The sequence below is a fragment of the Chelon labrosus genome, assembly GCF_963514085.1.
Source record: "Chelon labrosus genome assembly, chromosome: 12".
Taxonomy (NCBI): Eukaryota; Metazoa; Chordata; class Actinopteri; order Mugiliformes; family Mugilidae; genus Chelon; species Chelon labrosus.
In genome coordinates, this window is record NC_140345.1 from 8,424,193 (window position 1) to 8,448,543 (window position 24,351).

At 42.5% G+C, this 24,351-nt stretch overlaps 1 protein-coding gene across 1 annotated transcript in view; it reads right to left on the minus strand.

The window, feature by feature from the left end:
• ddr1 (discoidin domain receptor tyrosine kinase 1) overlaps positions 1–22,712 on the minus strand; it is a 35,356-nt gene extending 12,644 nt beyond the window's left edge. The window contains exons 1-8 of the mRNA XM_084556958.1: positions 22,264–22,712; positions 12,289–12,446; positions 10,076–10,178; positions 6,462–6,537; positions 5,755–5,907; positions 4,788–4,935; positions 3,659–3,761; positions 2,670–2,856 (exon numbers count right to left, since the gene is read on the minus strand). Coding sequence (XP_084413084.1) covers positions 2,670–2,856; positions 3,659–3,761; positions 4,788–4,935; positions 5,755–5,907; positions 6,462–6,537; positions 10,076–10,178; positions 12,289–12,446; positions 22,264–22,265 — 930 coding nt within the window. The 5' untranslated portion in view covers positions 22,266–22,712. The remainder of the gene's footprint in view (positions 1–2,669; positions 2,857–3,658; positions 3,762–4,787; positions 4,936–5,754; positions 5,908–6,461; positions 6,538–10,075; positions 10,179–12,288; positions 12,447–22,263) is intronic.
• Positions 22,713–24,351: the final 1,639 nt, after the last annotated feature.

The window sequence follows — 24,351 nt, forward strand, 5'->3', positions numbered from 1 at the left end:
TCTTTTTGTTTGGTTTCACATGCACTTACAAAAATGTTCCACAAAAATTCCCAAAGGACAGAACCGGAGCTTTACAAAAGCAGATCAGAATGTGTCCTCACTCTGTCAAAGGAGAGGGGAGGGCAGTTTATGACTGACAAAAGGTTAAAGAGCAGATTTCCCTTTGGGAGTATGATTAGGCACAGGTTAAGGAACTCTAGCCTACACAGACGTGGCAAGCCACAACCAGGTTCAGGTTCCTACTTTTTATTTATTTGACCTGTGTGTCTGAAACATCCGCTCGACCAGGTCTGCATAATGGCGTATGTCAACTTAGGTTAATGTGGGAAAACCACCAGGGAAAAGACAGGAAAAACACAAGAAATACCACTGGGAGGGATTTAAAACGTTTAAAACATAACGAGGTACATTAGATTAACAATGAGCACAAGAAGATAAAAACAAGAGCTTCCACATGTTTTAAATTTCCATGAGAACTTTCAGAAAATTAAAAATGACTGACTATAAGATAATCTAGAGATAGTGGTTTTTAAATATGCACATGTATAGGGTGCATCTCACCCAAACCGACATTCCAACCCACCTCCAAGACAACACAGTTATAATTCAAACTCGGTTGCTTCACATCATTATCCCCCTCATTGCTCCACAAACTAACCCCAAAAGCCACATAGACGCACAAACAGACTGTGATGAAACTTGGTGGCTCCCAGAGAGACGAGCACAGATGCACTGTCCCATAATAAACAATGGTACATTCAGACTAATTAAATGGCTCCAAAGCTATTTGAGTCAAATGCTGTTTCCTGAGATGGCAGACTAACAAAGTTAGTGCTGTTAAAAAAACGAGGTAAACACACGCATAACCATACTGTTGAAGGGAGTGTTAGAGGTTGTGTTGTTTGGAACTAGAGGAATTTCTGAGCAGCTTGATGAGATGCCTTATGTTCTGCCACAAGGACGTTCTTGTTTTAAGCTGATGAAACTCTTAAATCAAATCAACCACACACCAGAAACCAATGTATTATTAACAAATAATTATTTATTCATCTTAGGTGTCTTTATATGACAAGGGCATATATTAAGGAATCTCTTAAATTTACACAGCTATAAAAGTTAAAGAAATGTCTTATATGCTGAATTATACTATGCTTCAAACTGCTTCAAATCCTTATCAAGATGGCCTCCTCTTAAAAGAGAAAGTGATGTATGAAGAAATGATGCTTCACTAGACAACAACAAGGTAGCTCTGTCCTTAAGCTATGCATTGTGTTGTGTGATTCCAGAGCAATCCCTCTCACAATCATTCACACGCAACAACACAACGATCTCATTTGGGATGAAAGACTGAATGTATTCCACATCATCTGACTGTGTATGAACTGAGCTACGGTGCTTGAGTATCCCAGTTTTAATTGTTAATGCTATCTGACAATGTTCCCTCTAAGCTGCGCGCTTGCGCAATCGCGCACTGCTCGCACGTTCTCCGCGCACAAGAAAATCTATGCAGCGCATAAAAAAATCCAACATGAACTGTAAATAAATTAAACAAGTAAATTATTTGTTTATGTACCATTTTGCAATGTAACTCAGTGAGTGACAGCTGTCCAGCCAATGGTATGATGCGGTTCACTTACGCTGCCAATCATGACAGTACGTGCCCCCCCATATCCACCGCGGCGCCGGTGTTTTGCAGGTTAGCTAACAGTGCGGCGGAGTTAAGGCAGTGGCGCATCCACTCACCAAGACAAAGTAAAAATTAAATGTGGTTCTTTTAAGATGGAATGGCTGTCGGAGTGTGTGCAAACAAAGAACCAGCGGTGACACTGGGTAAGATTTTTCTTTTTCGAGAGAGAAAGGTCTGCTCTGCAAAACTTGGGGTTGCCAACAGTCCCTTGAAAAACAGAATCGTTCCGTATTTAGAAACAAAAGTACGCGTCCCGTATTGAGCTGAAACAGGACGCACTTTGTCCCGTATTACCGTGAGAATCAAAAGTAGCGTGTAAAATGTCAATGTAATTAATGAGTAACAAGGCGCTTTATAGGAACATTTACGGTAAACTGTGACCAATAAGCTGACAGCGGGAATCCTGCTCATCTCATTGGTCGAGGTACTGTTGCTTGTGAAGAAGATACCAGAAGACAACAAAGCTACAACTTTTCCTCAAACTTTCTGTTTGAACTTTTCTTATTGCGCTATTACAAGAGGAATGTTCTGCTTTCTATTGTTTTATATTCATTTATACAGTTAGACTTAGACTTCTTTAATGTCCATAAAACTTACATAAAATGGAAAATTGTCTTTGACAGTGGCATAAAGACATACAAGCAACACACACACATCACAGACAGCACTATGCGCAATAAATAGATGAATATAATATATAGGTAAAAAATTACTGCTATAATGGGATTCTTTTGATAAACTATGTAACTTGCTATGATCTCAGGTTTTGGACAGGTGTGATACTGGTGTGTGGCCCCAGCGTGCACGTGTGATGTTGCTCACAGTGGTCCACAGTGTACTCACAGAGTTTTTGTGTATGCCCAGACACATGAAAAATTAGAGGGAACATTGCTATCTGAGATATCAGCCGGATAACACCGTCTTGCATCACCCCCTCAAAATCATTTACACGCAACACAAAAACACAACTTTCAGCGCCTACCTGCATGTTGTGGAAGACACGCGGTTTCTCAAAGTGGAACTCGATATCCACGCTCCCTTGCCCAAGGGCTTCCCGGCTCCAGCCCAAGTAGTCGTATCCAGGCCACACCCTCAGCTCCTTGGTTTGTATAAAGTCATCTTGTCCCAGGACGCCATCACACAGCTGACCCAGACCTCCAAATTGCATCCTGCACACACAAACACAGCATGGGTTAACATGTGGTTCTGTACACAAATAACGCTGGAGGCTGTGCTATTATCACTTTCTACTTACATGTGTACATATGTATTTCACATGCAAACAAGCTTGCACACACACATGCACACTGCATTTTACTCTCCCTCTGTTTCATCCACAAACATCTCCACAGACACAAAGCAAGAACACAGGGTCACCAAACAGGTCCCCCCACTTCCAGTCATATAAGCCCTCGCACACACATCTGTAACAAACACGTCTGGATAACATCAAAAGTGCTAGCTCACCCTCAAGCAAAACAGTTCAGCCCCATTAACTGCACAGCCCATGTAAGTGTGGACCCCCCCCGCCCCCTCCCTTCCCACCAAATCCTGGTTCACCCCTCCATTGCTGCCTGCCAAAACTTTATAGCCAGGAAACACGCCTCAAATCCCTGAGCAACTAAAAAAAATAATGTCATTCCCTTTCGATTAGGCAGACAGCATAAACTTTCAAGAAAGGATTTGGCTGAGACCCCAGTTCAGCTCTGACAGATGTGATGAGCACTGCGGAGACGCTTTTGGTATTCCATTGATTGAGCCACATTTCAACACACATTCCTGACTGTAACATTTGTGAATCGCTATCATGATCACATTTACCACAGCCGTGTTGTAATTCACAACAAGGCCACGTCTGCACATTAGCATTAAACAAAATCCAGGAGTTTAAGGGAATTTATGGAAATGGGATGCCTGCTCATACATAAAAATGAAAATGGTAAGGATGCCTAGAGCAGCTGAATATCTTACCCTTGCTCTGTGCTCCCATCGTAGGTGGAGTCGTTCAGATAGACCGGCATGCCGGGCAAGTGCATGACGTGACCCACGGGAGCTGTGTAAGCTTTCAACCCATCTGAGAGACAAAGAAGAATGGAAAAAAAAATCAATACTATTCATGAAGTTGTTGAAACAAAACATGTTTAATTTAAATTTCAAGACACATGCTGCCTATGTGACTATTCTTTAAAGTTTTTCATCTTGTAGAACGGCTACACGTTTACTGAGCCAACATTCAGCAGAAATCAAGGCTGCAGGGAAGCGGATACAGCTGGTTTTTAAGTGGTAAAACAAACCAAGAGGTCGACTTCTCTCCCAGCCACCATTAACCAGAGAAACTCAAACCTCTCTGCTCTAATATACAGCTAATCAGCCTTGAGAAGCGAGGTGACGTCAGCAACACTGACTACAGCCCACTGCTCTGCTCCCAATAATAAACTATTCTTCCCAGAACGTTTAAGTATGTATGTAGTATTATCTTTCTGCACATAAATGTCTGTGGATTATACGTGATTACCAGCATGAGAGTGCATGAGGGTCAAGCAAGTTCAAACTGAATACTAAACAATAAACACACTAAGGACAGCCTCTGTACAAACTGATATGAGACGAGAGGCCAAATGTGTACAAAACTTGATATTTTGTAGCTTCTGCATAATCTCTGGCCTGTAGACGAACTGAGTTGCAGCACGTCAGAAACCGCAGTGGAACATATTTTAGAGGGATGGTCTCTCTGAAGACACAGACTGGGAACTGGGTCCTTCAGTGACAGCTCTGATTTACAGGCAGAGGTGAGCCGGTCATAAATACTCAGTTAGTCAGTGGAGACCAACACAATTAATCAGTGCAAGGCTTCTTTTATCTGGGTAAAATCTCACCAAGGCTGTAAATTTGATGTAATGCCTTAACTCGATGCCTGGGATGTATGGCAAGTAATTACTACCATCTGATAGAGGATGAAATCTGTATAGCAAACTCAGTCGCCTTTGCCATGTGAGTAAACCTGGGGGAACTCTTCAGAATATACAGACCAAAGGAATAGCTAGGACACTACAGAAGCAAGGGACTTTGCATTGTCTCTTCACGTCTCACGCACACTTACCGTTCCACAGACAACCATAGAGCTCCACCCGAAGGCAAACGCTCATAACTCGGTCAGCTAGCGGGTAGAAGCGCACCATGCGGGCCACAATGGGAGGGCCAAGGTCTTTCAGCACAACATCGTATGTGTTCTCATTACCGGACACCACCTAGGGGAGAGAAGCACAGATATTCAATCACACAGTACAAGACTTCTCCCTGCTGTTAAAAGGTAGGGTTGAGTAAATCCTGCCTGAAGGCTTTGACTTTTTATTCAGCATGTGTCTTCAAATTCTATTAATCTGAGAAGAGCTTTACTGAACTGACTGAACTTTTTATTTAACATACAAAGGTGCACAGAAAGACTGATTTTATTGTGTAAGCCTCAGGCAGTTTTTGTAGGAGAAGCCTCAACTTGAAGATTTACACTGGCTCGCAATTTCTGAATATTCATTGTGTCAATATAAGGTTTAAAATAAAAACTGACAGTGGGAAGTAAGAATGACCCCTTCATTAAACACTGCTTGTTGGAGGTCTGGATTCCCACACTATCATGTGATAGTGGTGCATAACAGAGCAGAGACTTATCACAAAAGAAAATATTGGACATTTTCCAACCAGAATACGAAGTGCCTTTATCAGCATAAGGTAAAGGGAATCATTGCAGGCAGTAAAGGCTGCTCTTGCCTGAACAGGAACATTATTAGACAATGTTTATCTGGCATAATTCCAAACGGCACCACTTCCAAATGAATAATAAGTAAATCAAATGCAGATGAATAATACAGTCAGCTGTGATTAACACAACATTTATGCTCAACAGCCCCCGGGATATTGAGCCGTTTCTAATCAATAATGGAGAATCACCTTCAGCTGTATGCTCCTTATGTTGATACCTCAAACTTTCAAACTGTTACTTTCCTCCATGTGTGTACAGAGGTGAAAGAGGCAGTGGTTCTGCTGTAATCAAGGGGAGGAAGTGATCTTACTTCTTGGCCCCAGCGGTCCTTCCAGGTGATCCATTTCAGCCCATCTCTGGAGTAGCGGAGCCGATAACTTCGCGCAAACTCCTGACCATGCCCGTCGGCATGGCGACCCTGGGTACCAACCAGAGCCAGGAAGTGGAGTTTGTGCAGGTCAATCTACAGGTAATATATTATCATAACACGTGTCATACACAAAAATAGAAATTATTATACTGAGATACACACAAAACCTATACCAAAGGCTGGAAGTGTCACATATACACAATATGGTAAGAGCTAAAAAACAAACACTTATTGACTTTGTGCTGAGGTATATGAGAGGATCAATACCATCCTTACATGTACAGCTGTTAGCTTAGCTTAGCAAACGAAATGTGGTGGAATCTAGCCTGGCTGTGACTAAAGTTAAAGAACAAAAAATCATCAACACACAATTTTTGTATTCAGTTTTTAAACAAAACAGGAACGCTTCTCTCTACTTTAGTTCTCATCAATGTTACACGGCTGCTTTAAGATCTCTCCAAAACAAGATCTTGAGTGAATTAAGCTTGTATTATTATGGTAACAAATGTCTTGAACATAGCATAAATATCAATTTAATAATCATCAAATAAAAACATCAAATGTTATTCTTTCTTTTCTTTCAACATAACTATGCAGAGGTTGTACTGGGCTCTGATTAGAAAGGCAGAGCAGACGGAGCATCTGACCTGAAGGTATTCTGATCCACTGGGGAAGACAGCTCCTGCTGGACACCACGCTCCATCTCCCTCTCCAGTACTCAACCTGAGAAACGCAGAGAGCAATATTAATGTTAAGAAAAAACTAAGAACTAAAATATTCACTAAATCCCAGTCTCACACCCAAACATTCACGCGCAGATACATCAAAACCCTCAGTGCCGGCAGCATGCAGAGATACAAGTGAGAATTCAACACAAACAGACCAATACTCCTCCACCACCATAGCACATATCGGATTCCGCAGAAGCCAAATGTTCACATATCAATAGGGCCATGCTGTCTGACAGATAAAACAGCAGAAAATCAGAAAGCACTAGCAATGTCTTAAGACACAGAGAGAGAGAAAGACTGCAGACTGATTAAAAAATAGAAAGAACGGCTCATGAAGAGTGGAAACAAGATGAAAGGAGCACGGTGAAAATTACTAGCCCCTCCGCATTCTTCAAACCTCACAACAAGATCTGGTGTACAACGTCAGGACCAATCTTTACACACAGCTCCTCCGCTCTGCCACGACCACACACGCACACCAAAGATTTTCACTCAGCGTGACCTTCCTAAATCCTGCTTGAGGAGAAAAGTTCATACTAGCACCACATATTGGCCACATGAAGACCGCACTCTTGGCTGCGTTTCAGTGACGCTGGAGCGGCTTGTATGAGGAGCTTTGGAACAGGCGCCAGGCCACAACCGAGCTCTGACCACTTTGGGGCTCCTCTCAAAATGAAAGCTGCTGCTCAGACCACCAAAACAAATCACTATATCAACTCGGTCACACTGACAGTGGCGCTTGGATTTTAATCAATCCCAATCTCCCCTCAGTGGGTGAGATCATTCAACTGAGAACCACAAGATGATATCAACACATTAGTGATCCTGTGACAGAGGGAGAAGAGGATGAGAAGAGAGGAAGGCTGGGCAGAGATCAGAATACAATGCACCAGCCAGCAGGGTTAACATTACACAGGTTCATGCTGCCAAGTAACTAGTTTTTCTCTGTGCCTGTTTTTTGCTGTCTACCTAGATACCAGCCAACCCTTCATTCCTCTCCCACCGTTTTCAAATCACTCATTCCCTCCATCTTTTCCCCACTCGCTCAGACCTTCTACTGATATTTCATGGTCAAAGAGTAATAACAGTGAGGGGGAAAAACAGTGCTGCATCCCTCCCCTCACACACTGCCCTCCCCCAAAACCTGTTTTCAAATTAATTTCTCCTCAGCTTTCAGCACGCCAGTGCACCAATCCACCTCTCACTTGTTTTCTTTTTCTTTTTTGAAAAAACTTTACATTCGCTGCTCCCTCTATATCTCCCTCCCTCTGTCAGGGTGCCCCTGATGTGTCTTAAAAAGAACTTAGACTAATAATCATTTCCACATGGTTAGACCCTCAGCCAAAAGACCCAGCCCAACTGACTGATGGAGACAAATGAAGGCGAAAACACACATGATCCTGCGTATGCTGTTACACGTGGATGGAGCATGTTGCAGGTCTGATCCTGGCTCTCAGGAATCTAACATCACTGCCAGACAGACAGGGTGGTAACATAATTACCAAATGGGTTTCATGAAGAGACACTCACACGCGCACACACACACACACTTGCTCATTTCTACAGTGATCTAATAGAGCTCCTAAAATTACTTTAGAATGGTGCCAGCGGGATGAAAATAAGGCATGTAGACAAACAAAATGGTCCACATTGAATGAACACTAGAATATACCTGTACCTGTACCTGTAGACATGCTTGACTTCAAGGATAATGCCTGTTTTTTGTTTTTTTAACCTGTGTCAAATCTCTCCTTCTTTTTGCATTTAAATGATGAATAGGGACAAAAACGTTAGGGACTGGTGCTCTACTGAGCGAGAACCATGAAACGACTTCAGCGTAATCATATGGTGTATTTGTCCACAGCCCAAAAAAAAGACAATTGATACTATAAGTGTCTGTCAGCACTGTGGAAAGGATCAGTTTTATCTCAACGGATACTATGTACATATTACTGGCTTTGATGTGTAATGATGCCAGGTCATCCAAATAACCTTCACAGATTTCTTTTGAATGGCAGTAGTCCGCAAGAGTGTTGTCATACATCTGATGCATTAATAGCTGTGTGTCCCTGTCCCCCAAACGTAGTCAGTGAAAGCTTTGTGAAGGGGCTGCATCAGTTTGTTGGACAGTTTGCAAATGCCCAACACAAACAATTGCTTTTTTAACCGTCTAAATAACAATAAACTACACTCTCTGTAGTACCACTAAGAAATTTTATTCAACTCTACGTCACACGTGTCTGTAACTTTCTAACTTTGTAATGTTGCTGCATAAGATCAGGGCATGTCAGTGGACAAATGCCTGGGTTTAATCACTGCAGCCTTTTTGTGGATACCAGTTATAACGTACATGCTCATTCTTGGACTGATTCTGAACACTTTTGTTCTCATTAACCACCCCCACTAAAAGATGGCAAAATGCAGCCTAGGTTTAGAAATATTGGAATAATCCTTGATGCACAGCATCACAACAAGTATATTATGTTAAAGCAGCTCTTTTAAAGGGCATATGAAATGGCATCCTGACCATCCAAAGAAAACGTCAATAATGTAGTCTGATAATCAGAACAAATTGCTATTTCGTTACACCTAATACACTATACTGCATATGATTTACTGGATAAATCAGAGATGTTGGCGACAATTCAGAGGACTGGATCCAGGCTATTAAATCTACCCTATTAAGTAGCAACCAAGTCCCATAGTAGCTTTCTCAAAAGATGGCTTAAAAAGAAAAAGTGAACCGAGGTCAACAGTGCCATACCTGTGATTTGCATGGGTTAAACTATTTGCTACTAATGATATACATTGTCCATCAACACTAGTTGGTGTGTTTGCTCTCAAACCAGACTTTTGCTCTGTATTACAGTTTTGGAAAATCGATTCCACTCTTCAGGCATCTAATTTTTTCAATTCATCTCAATATGGTGTGAAAATGAAACAGACCATTCATGGAAGTTAGTTGACTTATATAATCCATCACAGTGAGCATCAAGTCTGTTTTAATTTATGTCAATGTTGCACTGTCATCGCATGGTAATGTCTGCTGTCTGCAGATGACTCACAACAACAACTCAGTGACTGCCAGGAATGAAAGGAATATCGCTTCTGAAATCTCTTTCCCAAAATCACATCCCAAAAAAACAGAAAAATGTAAACCACAAGACTGCTGTTGCTTAAATAAGATCATCTTGACTGTGACTAAACTGTCGGTACTGCAATTGTTAACTTTTCAAGAGTACAGTATTACTGTACCACAATGCAATTTATCAAAAAATGAAAAACAATTTTCAGCTGAAACACTGGAGATTTGGAGCTGGTGATTGAACCTTTTGTTTGGCTGTGGTGATGTAGGTAAGTGTGTACCCCAAGTTGTGTTAGTATGCTGTGAAACAACTTTTGCTGAAAACTCGTAATTTTTCAGTCTTGTGGCAAGTTACTGTTAACATGGGAGAAGAATTACAATTTTCAGGCTTTTTGTGTCCATGGAAGTCTGTGTAGTTAATGAATTTGTCACATTTATTTCCCACCTTCCGTGTTTGGCCTCAGTGGAGTCTGACCAGGCGCTGGAGGCGGTGATGTCAGAGTCTGGGATGGTGCCGTCCTCCATCCCCAGGGCGTAGCGACACTGAGCTGTGAGGGAAGAATTGAGGGAAATTGAGAAGAGAGAAAGGGGGTGAGACAGAGGCCAAATAAAGATAAAGATGAGCAAAATTCTCGTCCATATGGAGTGCACTGGGAAACTTAATATCTCATTAGAGTGTCAGCAGTCATCGATGGTCACGAGCAAAATGCTGTTACGTCGTCTCTGGGAAAACTTCCTGACTTCATGCTTCATAGGACACAGAGACCGAGTGCAAGGAGAAAATACAAGATTGTTCCTTTTGTTACTATTTGTGACAGAATCTCTCAGAGCCAGGTGTCACTAATGGTTTTATGTAATGTGTAACGGAAGTGTTTAAGCATTAATTCTTCAGGTGAGTCTCCTCTGTCTGTTTGTAACTGTATCAAAGACAGTCATTAAAACCCATATGTGTGTCACTGTGGCCTATCTGTTTTCTTTTGTATCCCCAACTAGCTCTCCATCCCACACACAGTCACCTCCTCTGGGCTCCAATGATCCTGCACAGCTCCTGTTCCGGCTACCAATGCTTGGGGATTTACAGAAAACAGAACAAAAGAGAGAAAGAAGCTAAGGCCAAAGGACAGAGCACAGACAGGTCTCAGATATCTTCGCTGACTCCTTTCCAGCGGCAGCATTATCAAACAATCCAGATAGTATGGTTCCAGGCAAGGATTACCCAACGACCCAACTATCCGCTGTGAAGTCAGTCATGAGCTGGAAGTGGGGGGCGAGAGGCTGTTGGGTCAGTGATAAAGTGAAAAGGGGTTCTGACAGTGATATGGAGCACTGGCTGAGGGTGACAGAAAGAGGAGGGGGTGGGCGTCTAACTCAGTTTCTGTCAGTGAGTCAGTGAACAGGAATGTTGGGCTGCATGACAAACCCTAAAAACCCCAACGGGTGCAGCAGACACACAGTTCATCCACGCCCCGAGGACAGGTGCCCATTTCATTACATCATCATCATTATGCCACATCGCAGTCAACGACCCGCCAAGTGCAGTCTTTTCACCTCTCGCTGGCTCTGCCCCTCTGTGTGTCCTCTGCTTTCACCTTCTCTTATTGTAATTCTCTGTAAAACTTCAGCCCTTGCACCTTCTGCCAGCACTTTCTACAAAATAAAGTGTGTAAGTCTGTTTGTGTTATGCCACAGTCGACTTACAAATTCAGAACAGACACTACACAAACAATAAATTCATTAACCATTTAACGGACAATTACTCATTACTCAGACAATTTGTGTTAAGGCTGCAAATGATCTGGTTTTCCATTATCAGCCGGACATTTGATTAATCACTTTTCACTTAATGATGTAAAGCAAGTAAGGAGGAAGAGGCTGATGAGCATGGTATAGTTTTTCAGCTACCCGCTAATAAATATCCTGATAATGGCACTATATTTAAAGTTAATTTCATTAATTCGACAACAAATATAACAAAGTGCTGGACAAATAGACTGATGCCCATTCAGATTGATGCTGATGGCTTGCAAAAAGCAATTAACTGATAATCACTGAATTCTACACAAGGAGATTAACTGAATGATTAATCAACGTATAATTAAAACTATAATCAATAGTTCCTTCCTTGTTCTTATTCACAGTCTACTGCTGCAGCCCCTAGTTTGAGCACACTGCAAACAGTCTCCTCTAGTTACACCTGGCTGGCTCACATTCACTAACTCCTCATGCGCTCCATTCCCCGACATTTTGACTGACACTTTCATGAACTGCCTGTGCATTAGCGGTCTTGATGAGGCAGTGGGGGACTGCCCAGCTATCTCAGTCTCCCATTACACACGACTGGCAGGCAGACAGGGAGAGGACACAGGATAGCCTGATGATAGTGGACGGAGAATGAGCCTTAACTGATCTGTGAATGTGAGGAGAATGTCAGATCAGTGGGACGCACAGGAGGAGGGGAGGAAGAGGGTTTGAAAATGCAATCGTGTCTGAGTTTGTGGGAATAAAAAAACATCCTTGAAATGTGCCAACTGCCAAGCTCTTTAAAATGCAATAGTTTCTGGGAAAAAAATAAATGAAAAAGGACAAAACTGGGGGAAATATTTTTCCACCATCAACACAGATATATTCTTGGTTGCATGCGTTTACATGACATCCTACCTGGGTTAAAGTGCCACTCATGTTCCTCTGAAGATGATGCCAGCACTGCCAAGACTGTGATCGCAGTGACAGAAAATAGCCGCAGCGTTGTCAAGGCCATGACCGCAGCAGCACACCTGGTTACCTGTCCGGAGACACACTGATGACCACAGGCATACCTGTCGAAGAGAAAACAATCATTAGAGCTACATTCCCGTCTGTGCTTGTTAAAATAGCACCAATCCCCATCAATTCACAATTTATTTTACTTTCACGTCCACATATGCACACACTGCTCCGGGACTGAGATCACAAGCTCTCCCCATCACCACTGATAACTCTACTCTCTCAATCAAATCCTCCTATCCTCTAAGCACATTGCATGTCTCAGAGTCATTAGTTTCTCAACATTTTCAATGCCAAGCTCAGCAATGGGCCAAACCCCAGCGGAGCAAGCACAAACTCGTATAACGAAGGCCACTTTCACGGGCTAATTTGTTTTTCTCCCTGGCACCAGGATGCCGTGATACAATATTACTTCCTGTGCCTTTAGAAAGGGTACAAATAGCTTGGTAATTGAGGATGGCATAATTAGCCGTGCCCATTTACTCACAAATAATTTTATTCTTTCAGTATTTTCAATGCCAATCATCTTTCCAAATTACTGATTTCAAACCTCCTTTCTCTTAATTCGATGGAGCATATTTGGAGCGCCCAGTTGTTTGGAATAAATAACAAACAGATGAAGCTGTAAGACTGAAGTAATGAGAGCCAATGAGTGTGAGAGAAGTGAAGGACAGATGTTAAAATATTTTCAGTTAATGGGGTCACGAACATGGTCTGAGACAGATTAGTGCCATATAAATTTCTTGCTCATAAAACCACATCATGGTCATTTTGCATGCATTATTGACTCTGAAGATCCTTGAAAGCTTAAAACCTAAACCTACACTAAGATGCCTTTTCATTAGGTACATATAGCTGGGCCATAATAAATCCTCCCTCTGTGATTGCTTTTTGATTGCGTTGCAATATACAGGTCTTCTAAAGCGACAATAAAGTTTGAATCAATACCTCTCTTACAACAACACTACATTCTAGCTTTCATAAAGGATATAATGAGGTCTGCCGCATTAGGCTACATTATTAGTTTTAGCGCATGATAAAATATCATCTGAATGTATGTCAATCCAATATTTTTAAAATGACATAGCAGGTAGTACTCAGGGCTTTCCTCACAGAAACATCAAACTTATATTTGAAACATACAGAAGAAATAAGCAGATTTTGGAGTTATATCCTCTGTGCATATTTTACTGCTGAATGCGTTTGAAGAAAACTTCCAGTGGTGACACAAGAGGGAGGAAAGAAACCTCATAAGTGGAAGCTTGAAGAGGCAGTGACAGCTGGGAGAGACAGAGAGCCCAGGCTGTCTTCCCTGTAGACCCTCAGTGTTTCGACTTCATCTCCGACTAGACTGGTACAAGCCGACAGCTGACGCACAGCTGTAGTGACAGAGGATCGGAGGGGGCGTGGGGGGTAGACGCTGATGGAGGCAGGGAGAGGGAATGTATTGAAACAGAGTGAAAAGTAACGTTAGCTCAGGCACAACAGGGCAGAGACGGCAGAACAAGGGTAGCGATGACATGGGTACATGTGTGCGAGTATTTGGGACGAGCGACGCGGTGTAGAGATGGTGACTTATGGCCCCGCAGTGTATGTGTATGCATGGCTGCATGGGGTGCGTATGTAGGCATGGGGGATAGCCATCCAGTGCAGCTGTCCTGAGAGACACAACGCAACCGATACATGGCGCATGTGTTCCAAATGGGGAGTGAAACAGAGAGCGAAAGAGACATTTTTTTTTTTTTTTCTTTGCTGAAAAAAAAATCCCAAGTTGTATAAATGAGTAAGTATGTGTTCACACATGCCAGATGACAAAATGCTGAAATATGGGGCTTCCTGGACTGAGCTCAGTGTGCAAAATCAGAGCTGAGAACCTGACGACTGGAGCCTCACATCCATGGCAATCGCCATGCCAACCACCATGATAACAACAAACACTTTCCTTTATAGCATATCATCACCGTTTCATCGGCAAGTGTGGAAAAAGGAGAAGAACTTTTATCCAGCTCACCGCAGACAGACAAAAAGAGATCACAAACAGGAAGTGAAAACCAACCAGACAAATGTTTTAGCATTCAGGAACAAAAGTGGCCACAGCCATCTGAGAACATTGTTGCTGGAAAAGTCAAGTGGTGTTGAACAGCTGTGGTTAGTGCTCAGAGAGAGTTAGAAGGGCCCGCTGTGTTCTGAAGAAGGCAGCACAGTGTGAAGACCAATCTACACTCTAAGATTTTGTCTCTGCTAATCCATGGGTTGGACTAATGAATACTTATGAGCAGCTGCTGTTTCTGTTCCACACAACAAAACACAACCGACATGAGGGACAGAGTCGAGAGCACCGAAACACAGAGGAGATCTTTTATAGGTAGCAGCCATTACATCATTAAAGCTAGGTTGCCAGTCCCTATAATTAGAGTGCTTCACTGAAAAGCTGGCAAGACGTTGGGTCTGGTTAGCGTCTTTTCTAGAGAGCCCTTCATGTTGGACCCAAATGTTAGCATTTGTTATTTTTTCCCATTGTTTAATCAAGCCAGTCCAAATGTCAGTAGTGACCTGGAGGGTTTTCGGGTCATTCTGAATGTTTTAGCACATTAACTGCAAACTGTGTATGTCTTACATCACCGCTGATCATTTTCCAAAGCATACCATAAGTTTGTGTGATTTCATGCATTCCAGAAAGCCATTAGTTTCAGTCTGCCTCAGTACAGTATAAAAGTCAGGTTGCACAGACTTGACATCCAAGAGAGGTAATCCATCACAGTCAATGTAGCCCACTTTTTTCTGTCACACTTATATTATGAACATTTAAGAATCAAGACAGGTGCTGAACGTTGCCTTAGAAAATCTCCACTTATGCATTCCACACTGATCATGTTTGCAGAACTCATCCTATCAATTTTACTGGAATTGATGAGTATGATGACTTAAAGCTGCCAAAACAAGACAGATAGCTTCCATCATATTTACAATGATAAATACCACACTTCATCTTTTAAGTATATGAAATATTTCTACTACTACCTTTATTGCTAGACTATGGAATTGAAAACTGTTGCAGAGTAGACAGTGAATTATAATACATCCATGTGAGAATAATATGAAAAATTGAAGTGAATGATACCAATTTGGGAAAATGGCCTGCTGAGTTATTGACGTCATATACACAGAAACATGGTGCGCATAAATAGACCTTATTCAATAATTAACATGCACTTGTTTGTATTTATTTATATGTAACAGCTCGCCTGATGTGTTTCCTTTGCTCTTCTTTGTCATGCAAACACTGGAAACTGCCTCATCGTTTTGTTTCAATGCTTGGAACAATGCTTAAATGCATATGAGCACACTAAAGTCACTGCAGCCATGCTTGCTGCTAAAGATACAGTATGTGTGGGCACAGACGCACACTCGTGGCTCACAACGAATATGCTACCATGGTAATTATTTGGCATCTAAGTTAAATTGGTCATAAATCAAAATATCGGACATATTAAGCAGAAGGTCAGTGGAACATCAAGGTGAGATATTTCATTCAAAATCCTGAAAACCAGGATCACCAAAATCAGAGGGATTCATCCTCTGGACACCACGGAAATCTTTGTAAAATGAATAGAATGAGTTGATTGTGTAGTGCACTACTGGTATGGATGAAAAGAGTCTGAGACCTGCTTGTCATACAACATACGACATACGTGTGTTTGGAGAAATTTCAGCAATAATGTAATGTATGCAATATGCTATATACAAAACCCTTGAGCATTATTGCTTCTTAAACATCTTTCTCGTTACATGCACAAACAACGTGTGAAGTCTCCAGTCACGGCCAGATAGACTGACGCGCTGCCAGTTAGACGTGACTAATGGTCACTGGGGAGACACAGAGTAGTGAGCTCTTTGTTTTGGGTTTCCGTCAGTGTCTGAGGAAGCTGGCTGCATGCACCACTGCTCTCTGAGTCCTGCAGAGAAGGAAGAACGAATTAATCTTCAATCTTCACAACACTTTGAAGGGTGCGACTGGCCAGCCACAGAAACAAGGTCATTTGATGTCTTTCTTGAAAACAGGCTTGTTTCTGTGTGACTCAGAGATGGTATGAGTGAAGTGCTGATTCCTGCAGGGCCACTGTTTCTTCATTTTTATTGAGGAACCACTCCAAGAGGAGGCATGAGGTGTTTGGCTAAACAAATCTACCCATGGGATTGTTTTTTTCCAACTTGAAAACATTTCCTCGAGCTTGCTGTGGTCAAATATTAAAATATTACACAGCATAATGATTCCTTCAGAGAAATAAACAATACAGCCCTTAGTGATGGTGTAAACTAATCCAGTCTTAAATCTGAGGGTACAGGCATGTATTAGTTACCTACAGAAGCTAAATGTGAAGTGTAGTGTTGAGGGCCGCTGTTTGTCATGGTGTTGGTCATTCATTGGTCATCAAATTGTCCACCTATGTGTCACAATATCCACGTATAAAAAGAAGTGCCAGTAATCAGTGTGGAATCTGATTTTGCTGAGTTGCAGAGGAAGGATGAATCACTTAAAGCGGGTAATGAGAGTTGAAGGAGAAGACTGAGACGGCTGCAGAGTCAGAAAAACAAATTAGATGAAAGCATAGAGGAAAAGAGAAAGCACAGCATAGATGACTGAAGGAGGCGGTGAATCATGATGATGTAGTGTGATCGTAAAAGACAAAACATGTTTCCAGAATAGTTCAGTTGTGTTCAACAACTAATGACTCGTTAAGATAGCTCAGCTTTAACCCAAAACAGAATACCCAACTCAAAACACACTTTACTGGTGGCAGAGGCACGGCAGGGCAGTGTCATAAAGCAGTCTGGTGCAACAGCTCAGCCCAGGTCGAATCTAAATCTTAAGCTAAGACCAGTGATAGCACAGAGACCCATGAGCTCAAGGGCAGAGCAAGAACAGGTAAAAAATGAACATAATAAAGCTGGGCTCATTAGCATGCCGCGGCACTAAGCTGAAATCTCTCAAAGCTAGGGCAAAACTTTCATCTTTTCCTCTTTATGCTGCCAACTTTGTACTTGGAAGCGGGTCCAGTCGGCTGCTCAGTCCATGCCAGTTGCAGCATTGCTCAGCATGTCTGCATGGTGGACAGAGACAAATGGTGACTGATTACCACAAGTTTGCCCAGCAAATGAGAATGCCTTCATCAACTGCAGGGGACAAAGCATTACAGCAAGCTACTAGCCAGAAAACATTTATACTGGATGATCGGTGAACAAAGATCATTAATATTATTATTGTTAGGTAAGGATTTCGTTTATGGACGTGTGGTATACATTACAGCTGAAGTACGGTCACCTGAATAAGCGTAAAAAACTAATAATCTGGGTACCTATAAAACTACCATGTCTTTAAAAGCACCAAAGCAAAACTGTTCAAAAAATCTGTTAATTAAGAGTGTGATGGAGATAGGCAGTCTTCCATGCATTGGAGATACTGCTCAGTGATTCCTGGTAGGGGTAGTTTTTGTACGTCTGCCAATTACAACAACAAAATACAGTGCAGAAAATTGCACACCCACCCATCCATGCATCCATTATCTTTAACTACTTAATCCATAGAGGGTCACAGGGGGCTGGAGCCAATCCCAAGTGGGAGGCAGTGTACACCCTGGACAGCTCACCAGTCCATCACAGGTCTTCCCCAGACCTACTTTTGTTCATTTGGAGCAGGCGTCTCCATGATAATGTCTCCGTTGTGTGTTTCATCATAACTCACTGCCAAAGGTTAGGTGTGAATTTTAAATCAGCAAACAAGTAGTGATTCTTATCAGTACCAATAGGTAGAAAAGCGCTATATAAAAGCAAGGCCATTTACCATTTACCATCAAATGAGAGAAATCATGAACTGTCTATGTAAAAGTCTCCATTTCCCTTTTTGTCCTAAAGTAAATAAGGTTCACAGTTTGTCTTTTGTTAATCATCACAGAAATAAGTAATGCATAGCCAATAAGTAACTAACTAACTAGGTACATGTGTATCATGTAGATACAAGTCCGGAACGATATTTAGTCTGGAACGATTTTAATTATAGCTGTATCATTGTGCTTCAATACAATGACATCCGTAAAGACAATGTGAAAGAATGAAGCCCCATCAGATACAGTGACAGCAACACACAACAAAGAAGGATTGCGTTTATGATATGCTCCACTATACAAGAGAAACAATAAAATATCAAATGAAATATGACAAAGAACAGAGAGCATAACAAAAATGCATGTCAACATGATCTACAGAGAGTCCTTTGTTTATTAGCTGCATCATGTGAATCAAAGAAGTGCCCGTTCTGTGCACGCAAAGGAAAAACACTAGAAGAGTGCATGCTCTGATTTCTTTTGGGGAACTGGTTATGACTGACAGCAACTGGAACACTGTTTTGTTTCTTGGGGCTAAAGCCTCATACATGTCAGTGCATGCAGTTCGACTGTCCTCGGCTTGTTTTTCTCAGCATAATCCATCTGAAATGAGACGAGTTCCATTTCACTTTCTGGTGAAAGCAAGTTAATGAAAGGCCTGGCTCAACACCGCTAAAAGTGAGGCCAAGTTATCTGCGACCTAATAACAAACCTTGACTGAAAGATTAGTGCCGCGTTTGACCTTACTTGAAGCGTGGGTGTAAAAATCATAATGAGAATCCAGAAGGTATGAGGTAGCCTTAGCACGTGGATATGACGGTGTCGCAGCAGAGTGTATATGGATCTTGGAGTTTAGTCTGACACAGAGGCTACTTTAGGGCTGCAGTGTGATGGTGTGCCACAGCCCATTTCCCTGAATTCAATTTGCAAAGTCTCACTGCCACCTGTCAGAGAACAAGTGAGAAGCAGAGAGGAGGATGGGGTGAACGGAGAAAGGAGAGGCATGTGACAGCATGGTGATACTCTCACAATGAGCAGAGAGAAAACAGCCACAGATTGAAACACAGGCAGACAGAAATTCTCATGGAGGAAAATTCCCTCCAGTAATCCAAAAAAGAGACTCAGAATGACAGAGCGTGTGTGGGACAAAAGCAGCTCTCTGCCCGCAGGAGGCTGAGAATTATTCACCCAGTGAACAGCTATTGAAACACAGAGAGAGAACTGGAGAAGGAATGAAAGGGGAGAAAGAGGTAGAGAAAGAGGGATAGACTGAAGAGAAACACAACACAGCAGAAAGATCAGGTCAAACAGGAATGAGTCAAAGTGAGAAAAACAGTTTGGCCGAGCCCAGTCCTCCAACAGATGCCTTCTTATTTCTAATGAATGACAGCTGAGTAGAAAGAAAAGTGTCTCAGACATCTCTGGACTGTTTAATGTTTAGCTACTGCAGCAAGCAGGCACACAGTACACTCACATAAAAGTATATTCTGATCCCACAATGCAGTGACCTGGTTAATATCAGTTCTAAACTCTAGCCAACAGACAGTGCTCTGTTAAAAGCCTCGAGCACAGACTGATACCTCTATCACACTCTCAGTCCTCCTCCTCCCTTTCAGCGAAAGCCTAAAAAGAGCTAAATTACACATCACACAACAGCTCCTGATCCTAACGTGCCCTTCAAACCTCTTTGAGGAACAGACAGACATGTCCAGCCCACTCAGAGTGGAAGTCGTTGCAACTCAAATTCATCACATCCAGAGAAGACACTTTGAAAAATAAAATAAGCTTTGATGTTTAACACAGTTTCCTTCCATGTCCTGACAAGATTTGAGGCAGTGAGCAGGGCACATGCTAGCTTTTAAGTTTGTTTCCATCTTTTATAAAGTTCTTCTTCCAAAAGAGATAACTTCAACTTTCAATAGTTCAAAGATGTGCAAAGAAGCACATGATTCCCAGCCTGGATTCAGCGTTGCCCTTTTCTAATTAGAGCATTACCTTAACATCTTGACGGGAAAGAATGTAATAAACCTCTTTTGTGAGGAGAGCTTCACAAAGTGAACTGCCTCAAATGACTCCACTCAAGTCTGAATCTACAAATATCGAGGTGGTTCGCTAGAAAGAACTTGGTTTAGTGTATATTTGTCACTGAGATGAACGCTTGGAATAAAAAAGACAACATCTGCTTCAATTGAACATCTGACAGTTGAAAGTCCGACGGTGTGATGGGAGTGCAACGCCAAATCAGGTCTGCTCTTTTGATGAAAACATTTTATTATTTTATAACGCCACAGAACATGTAACACAGCTGTAAAATTATCCAGGTGACTCGTTCAATCTTAGATTTTTGTGCTTTTGTAAAAACTACTTTGCAGCATGCAGATTCTGATGCTCAAACATATTAATATGTACATTAGCCACATTTAAATCTGGATTTTTTTTTTATTTCTGCATCCTGAGATTGAATGAGACATGAAACCGAGCTCTGAGATACTTCGATAAGATATGGTGACAAAGTCTTTGAAGAAACCCCAGTTTGCTTACACATCGTAGCAGTAACATTGCTATCTAACCAGGGCATCCTTGATGGAAAGAGCAAACAGATAAATAAGGAGACTCACAGGGATGATAGGATAAGGGAGGCTAAGGATAAGATGGATGAGCAGAGGAGAAGGGGGATAAATGAAACATGCAGTGCTGCTTCAAAGGGAATGGAGAGATAGAAGATGAAGTAGGAGAATGTGTGTTCCATGTTAGATGTAGAGAAAGAGACAGATTGCCAGAATGATCAATTAGGGGATCAAACTTATCCTGGAGGTCAGGGAGGGCCAGGGGTATGAATCAACCCTGAAAGGGAGGGAAGGCTGATCTCAGAGAAGGTAGTACTTTAGAGACGGAGCTTCATGAAGAGGAAATCCAATAGATTTTAAAACTCACTGACAACTAAATCCCAAGAAACATCACAGATCGCACTTTGAAGTGTCACCACCCATTACACGATTAATTTGTTTGTCTGACAGTCTTGTCGAGCGCGCCCTGGATGTGACCACACATACGGCAAATGCAATTGAAAAGTCCAGCTGTCTAGACTTGAGGGCAAATTGGTTCAGCAAAACAGGGTGGACAGTGGAGACCGGCCATCAATTGGCTTCATTTCCCATTAAAGAAGGACTGTAGTGTAGGAAGGCAAGTGGCCGTGTCGTGCCTTTGGACTTAAATGAGTTCTTCCCTCTCAGTCTGTCGGGAGCCAATTACACACAAACACAGACTTTCTGCCTAATACATGACCGCTGCAAGAAAAGTTGCAAAAAAGACTGTTTCCTGGATCGCAAACACCGTTATCATCATTGTGCTCTTTCGTGTGGTTAACTAGACACATGAGTCACATCGCTATAAAGATCGGGCAACTGTGCAAAAAAAAGCAATTCAGTCATTGTGCAAGATCTGCCTCCTTTGGGTTTTGAATTTGCGTCCACCTGCCAAAAAGTCCTTTCAGAATGGTTAACTACCAGAAACACAAAGACAAAGTCACAGTGCTTGGTTGCCACCGAAACAATGACCCAGATAGAGAACAACAGACTGGGGTCAATGATCAGCCAGACTAGACAAACCAGTGTTCCCATCGCAGACACCAAACTCTGCTTCTGTGCTTGTATACAGACTTGCACACAGACAGACATCAGTGTGTTTTGGTCACAAAACATCAGCAGTAATAGAACACAGCAAAACCTCTGATCATCTTTCTCATCGTATATATAAAAAGCTGCCAACTGAGACTTTTGTTGCTGAGTTTTAAAACCTCTAAAGACTGGAACAAAACAAATAACAAACCCCAATTCCTCAGACATTGATGGACAAATTACTTAGCTGTGTACATACTTGTTTACAAAGCGTATTATGCAATTAATGTCACTTTGTCCTAAGCCTATGGAGTCAAAGACAAGTCGATAAAAATGTATCTCAAAGTGTGTGCACGCACACTTTTACTCACATAACTGCTCTCTCCAACTATTTCAAGTATTCTGCGTCTCCTTTGCTGGACTGCACAGCTGATAAAAAGCAGCTAAGCAGGGCCAGTGGCTCTCGTGGAATCGCTCTGGGAGAATTCGTAGCCAGATGCACATTAGACAGGGATCCAGCAGACATGTGCTTTCTGTGAGGGACTGTGCATCAACACTCATTGCTCCTCCTCACTTTATGTCCCAGCCTTTGCTACAGCTTCGGAGAGGGAGGGACGGAGAGAGAAAATGCCATTCTATTGCCTCTATCTGTTGGCAAATAGCACCAGCGCCCCCACCTCCCTCTCTCCACAGTTTAACAATCCCACACTATCTCTGGCCTGTCTGCTCAGTCCCTTTTTCAACAACCACATCTAGTGTTTTTGTGTGGTGGGAAAGGTGACTGCCAGCTGCACTGCACACCCACTAAAGCTCATTGTTAATTCCTCCATCAGGTCACCTCCGCCTCCCTGTGAGCACAGAGGCATGCACAAACACTCAGGAACAAGCTGGCAATAAAAACACATGCAATCACACCCACATTTGCACCTTTCTCTCTGTCTGTCTCTCCCATACACCAATAACAGAAAGCTGAAATATGCAGCTTTAAACAAAAAATAATAATAATAATCTTGATTTCTCCACCATTCCTGTTCTCAGGAAATATGAGAACACCACCTGATTGATTCCCAATCACCGCCCTTTCTTCTGGTTCACAAAAACACAAAATGTACATCGTGTTCAAAGTCCAAATGTTCTAGCAGCTCCTCCCAAGAGTCTGAAATGTTTCCTATATCAACACATTTCCTTCTCTCCAGTGGTACACTGCCCTGTGCTGATTTCAGGTTTAGCTCTGCTGACTGATTAGCTCCCCGGTGGAGAACCACCTCATAAGGCTAGAGGTGACTGAAACCAGAGCTCGTGGTCTCCTTGTAGGTCACCTGTGGTGCTATGAGGTCACAAGGTCGACCATTGGTGTGATGACCACCAAGTCATCCTAAACATCACACATTCTACAGAACCCGGATCATCTGCAGGTTTACAGCTTACCATGCCCAGAGGAATCACTTTTGTTTAACTTGTGAGGTTTTGTGAATGAGGTGCAATGTAAAGCAGGTGAATAATGAGTTAAACAGACTGTGGAGAGAGGAACGACTGGCGACAACTTAACCGAACCTATGAAACTGTTTGGAAGCTATGCCAGTGATGTGTCTGGGTGAAGATTTTAACTGAGGTTGGAGGAAAGAAAAGTGAATAAACGCGTGAGTGAGAGTGAGAGTGGCGGTCTTGGCACAACTCAGGGCTCTGAAATAATGTTGTAATGTTCTCTGCTGCCAAGGAACCACATTTAGCAATATGTTATGCAGCACATCTTGAATAAGTCTAGACCATGATGTACACTGTCAGAATATTTCAGCTACGCAGTCAGTAAATGCCACGATGTATCTGCCACACACGCACACGCACGGAGACCGGGGGCGCAACGTTATACCTCGTATGCGCAGCCCAAGAGTCCGTGGCCAGCGTCCAGAGCTGCAGCGCCCGGATCACACCGAGACTCACAGACGCCAAGCCACAGGGTGAGCACACAGACAGACACACAGACATACACACAGACAGACTGACGGACAGACAGCTGGAAATATCCGCCTCAATATTATTATAGGCGCTCTTATTATGGAGTAAAGAACTCGGAGGATTTACACTTACCTAAAAAAACAGGGACAAGAGTGCTCTGACAGCAGTCCAAACTTTAGGGATAAACTCTGTATTTAGTCAACTGTGACCCGAGCAAAACACGTCCACCGAATAATCCAGACTGAGCTCCGGAGCAGTAGTTGCGTAAAGTGCGCGACCTCAAGCAAAACTCAGAAAACAACCAAATAGTCCGTCTTTGCTGAACGCACCGGCTGATATTACGCCCGCAGCCCGACTCTCACGTGGCACTCTCGAGGTGAACAGTTTTACAACTTGTCGACAACGAGGGGGGGATATAAAATAAAGGAAAGAGAGCGTTAAGGGTCCCTGCGCCTCGACCCCTCTCTGAATCTAAACCCCGGCTACGCCACTCTTCCACAGCT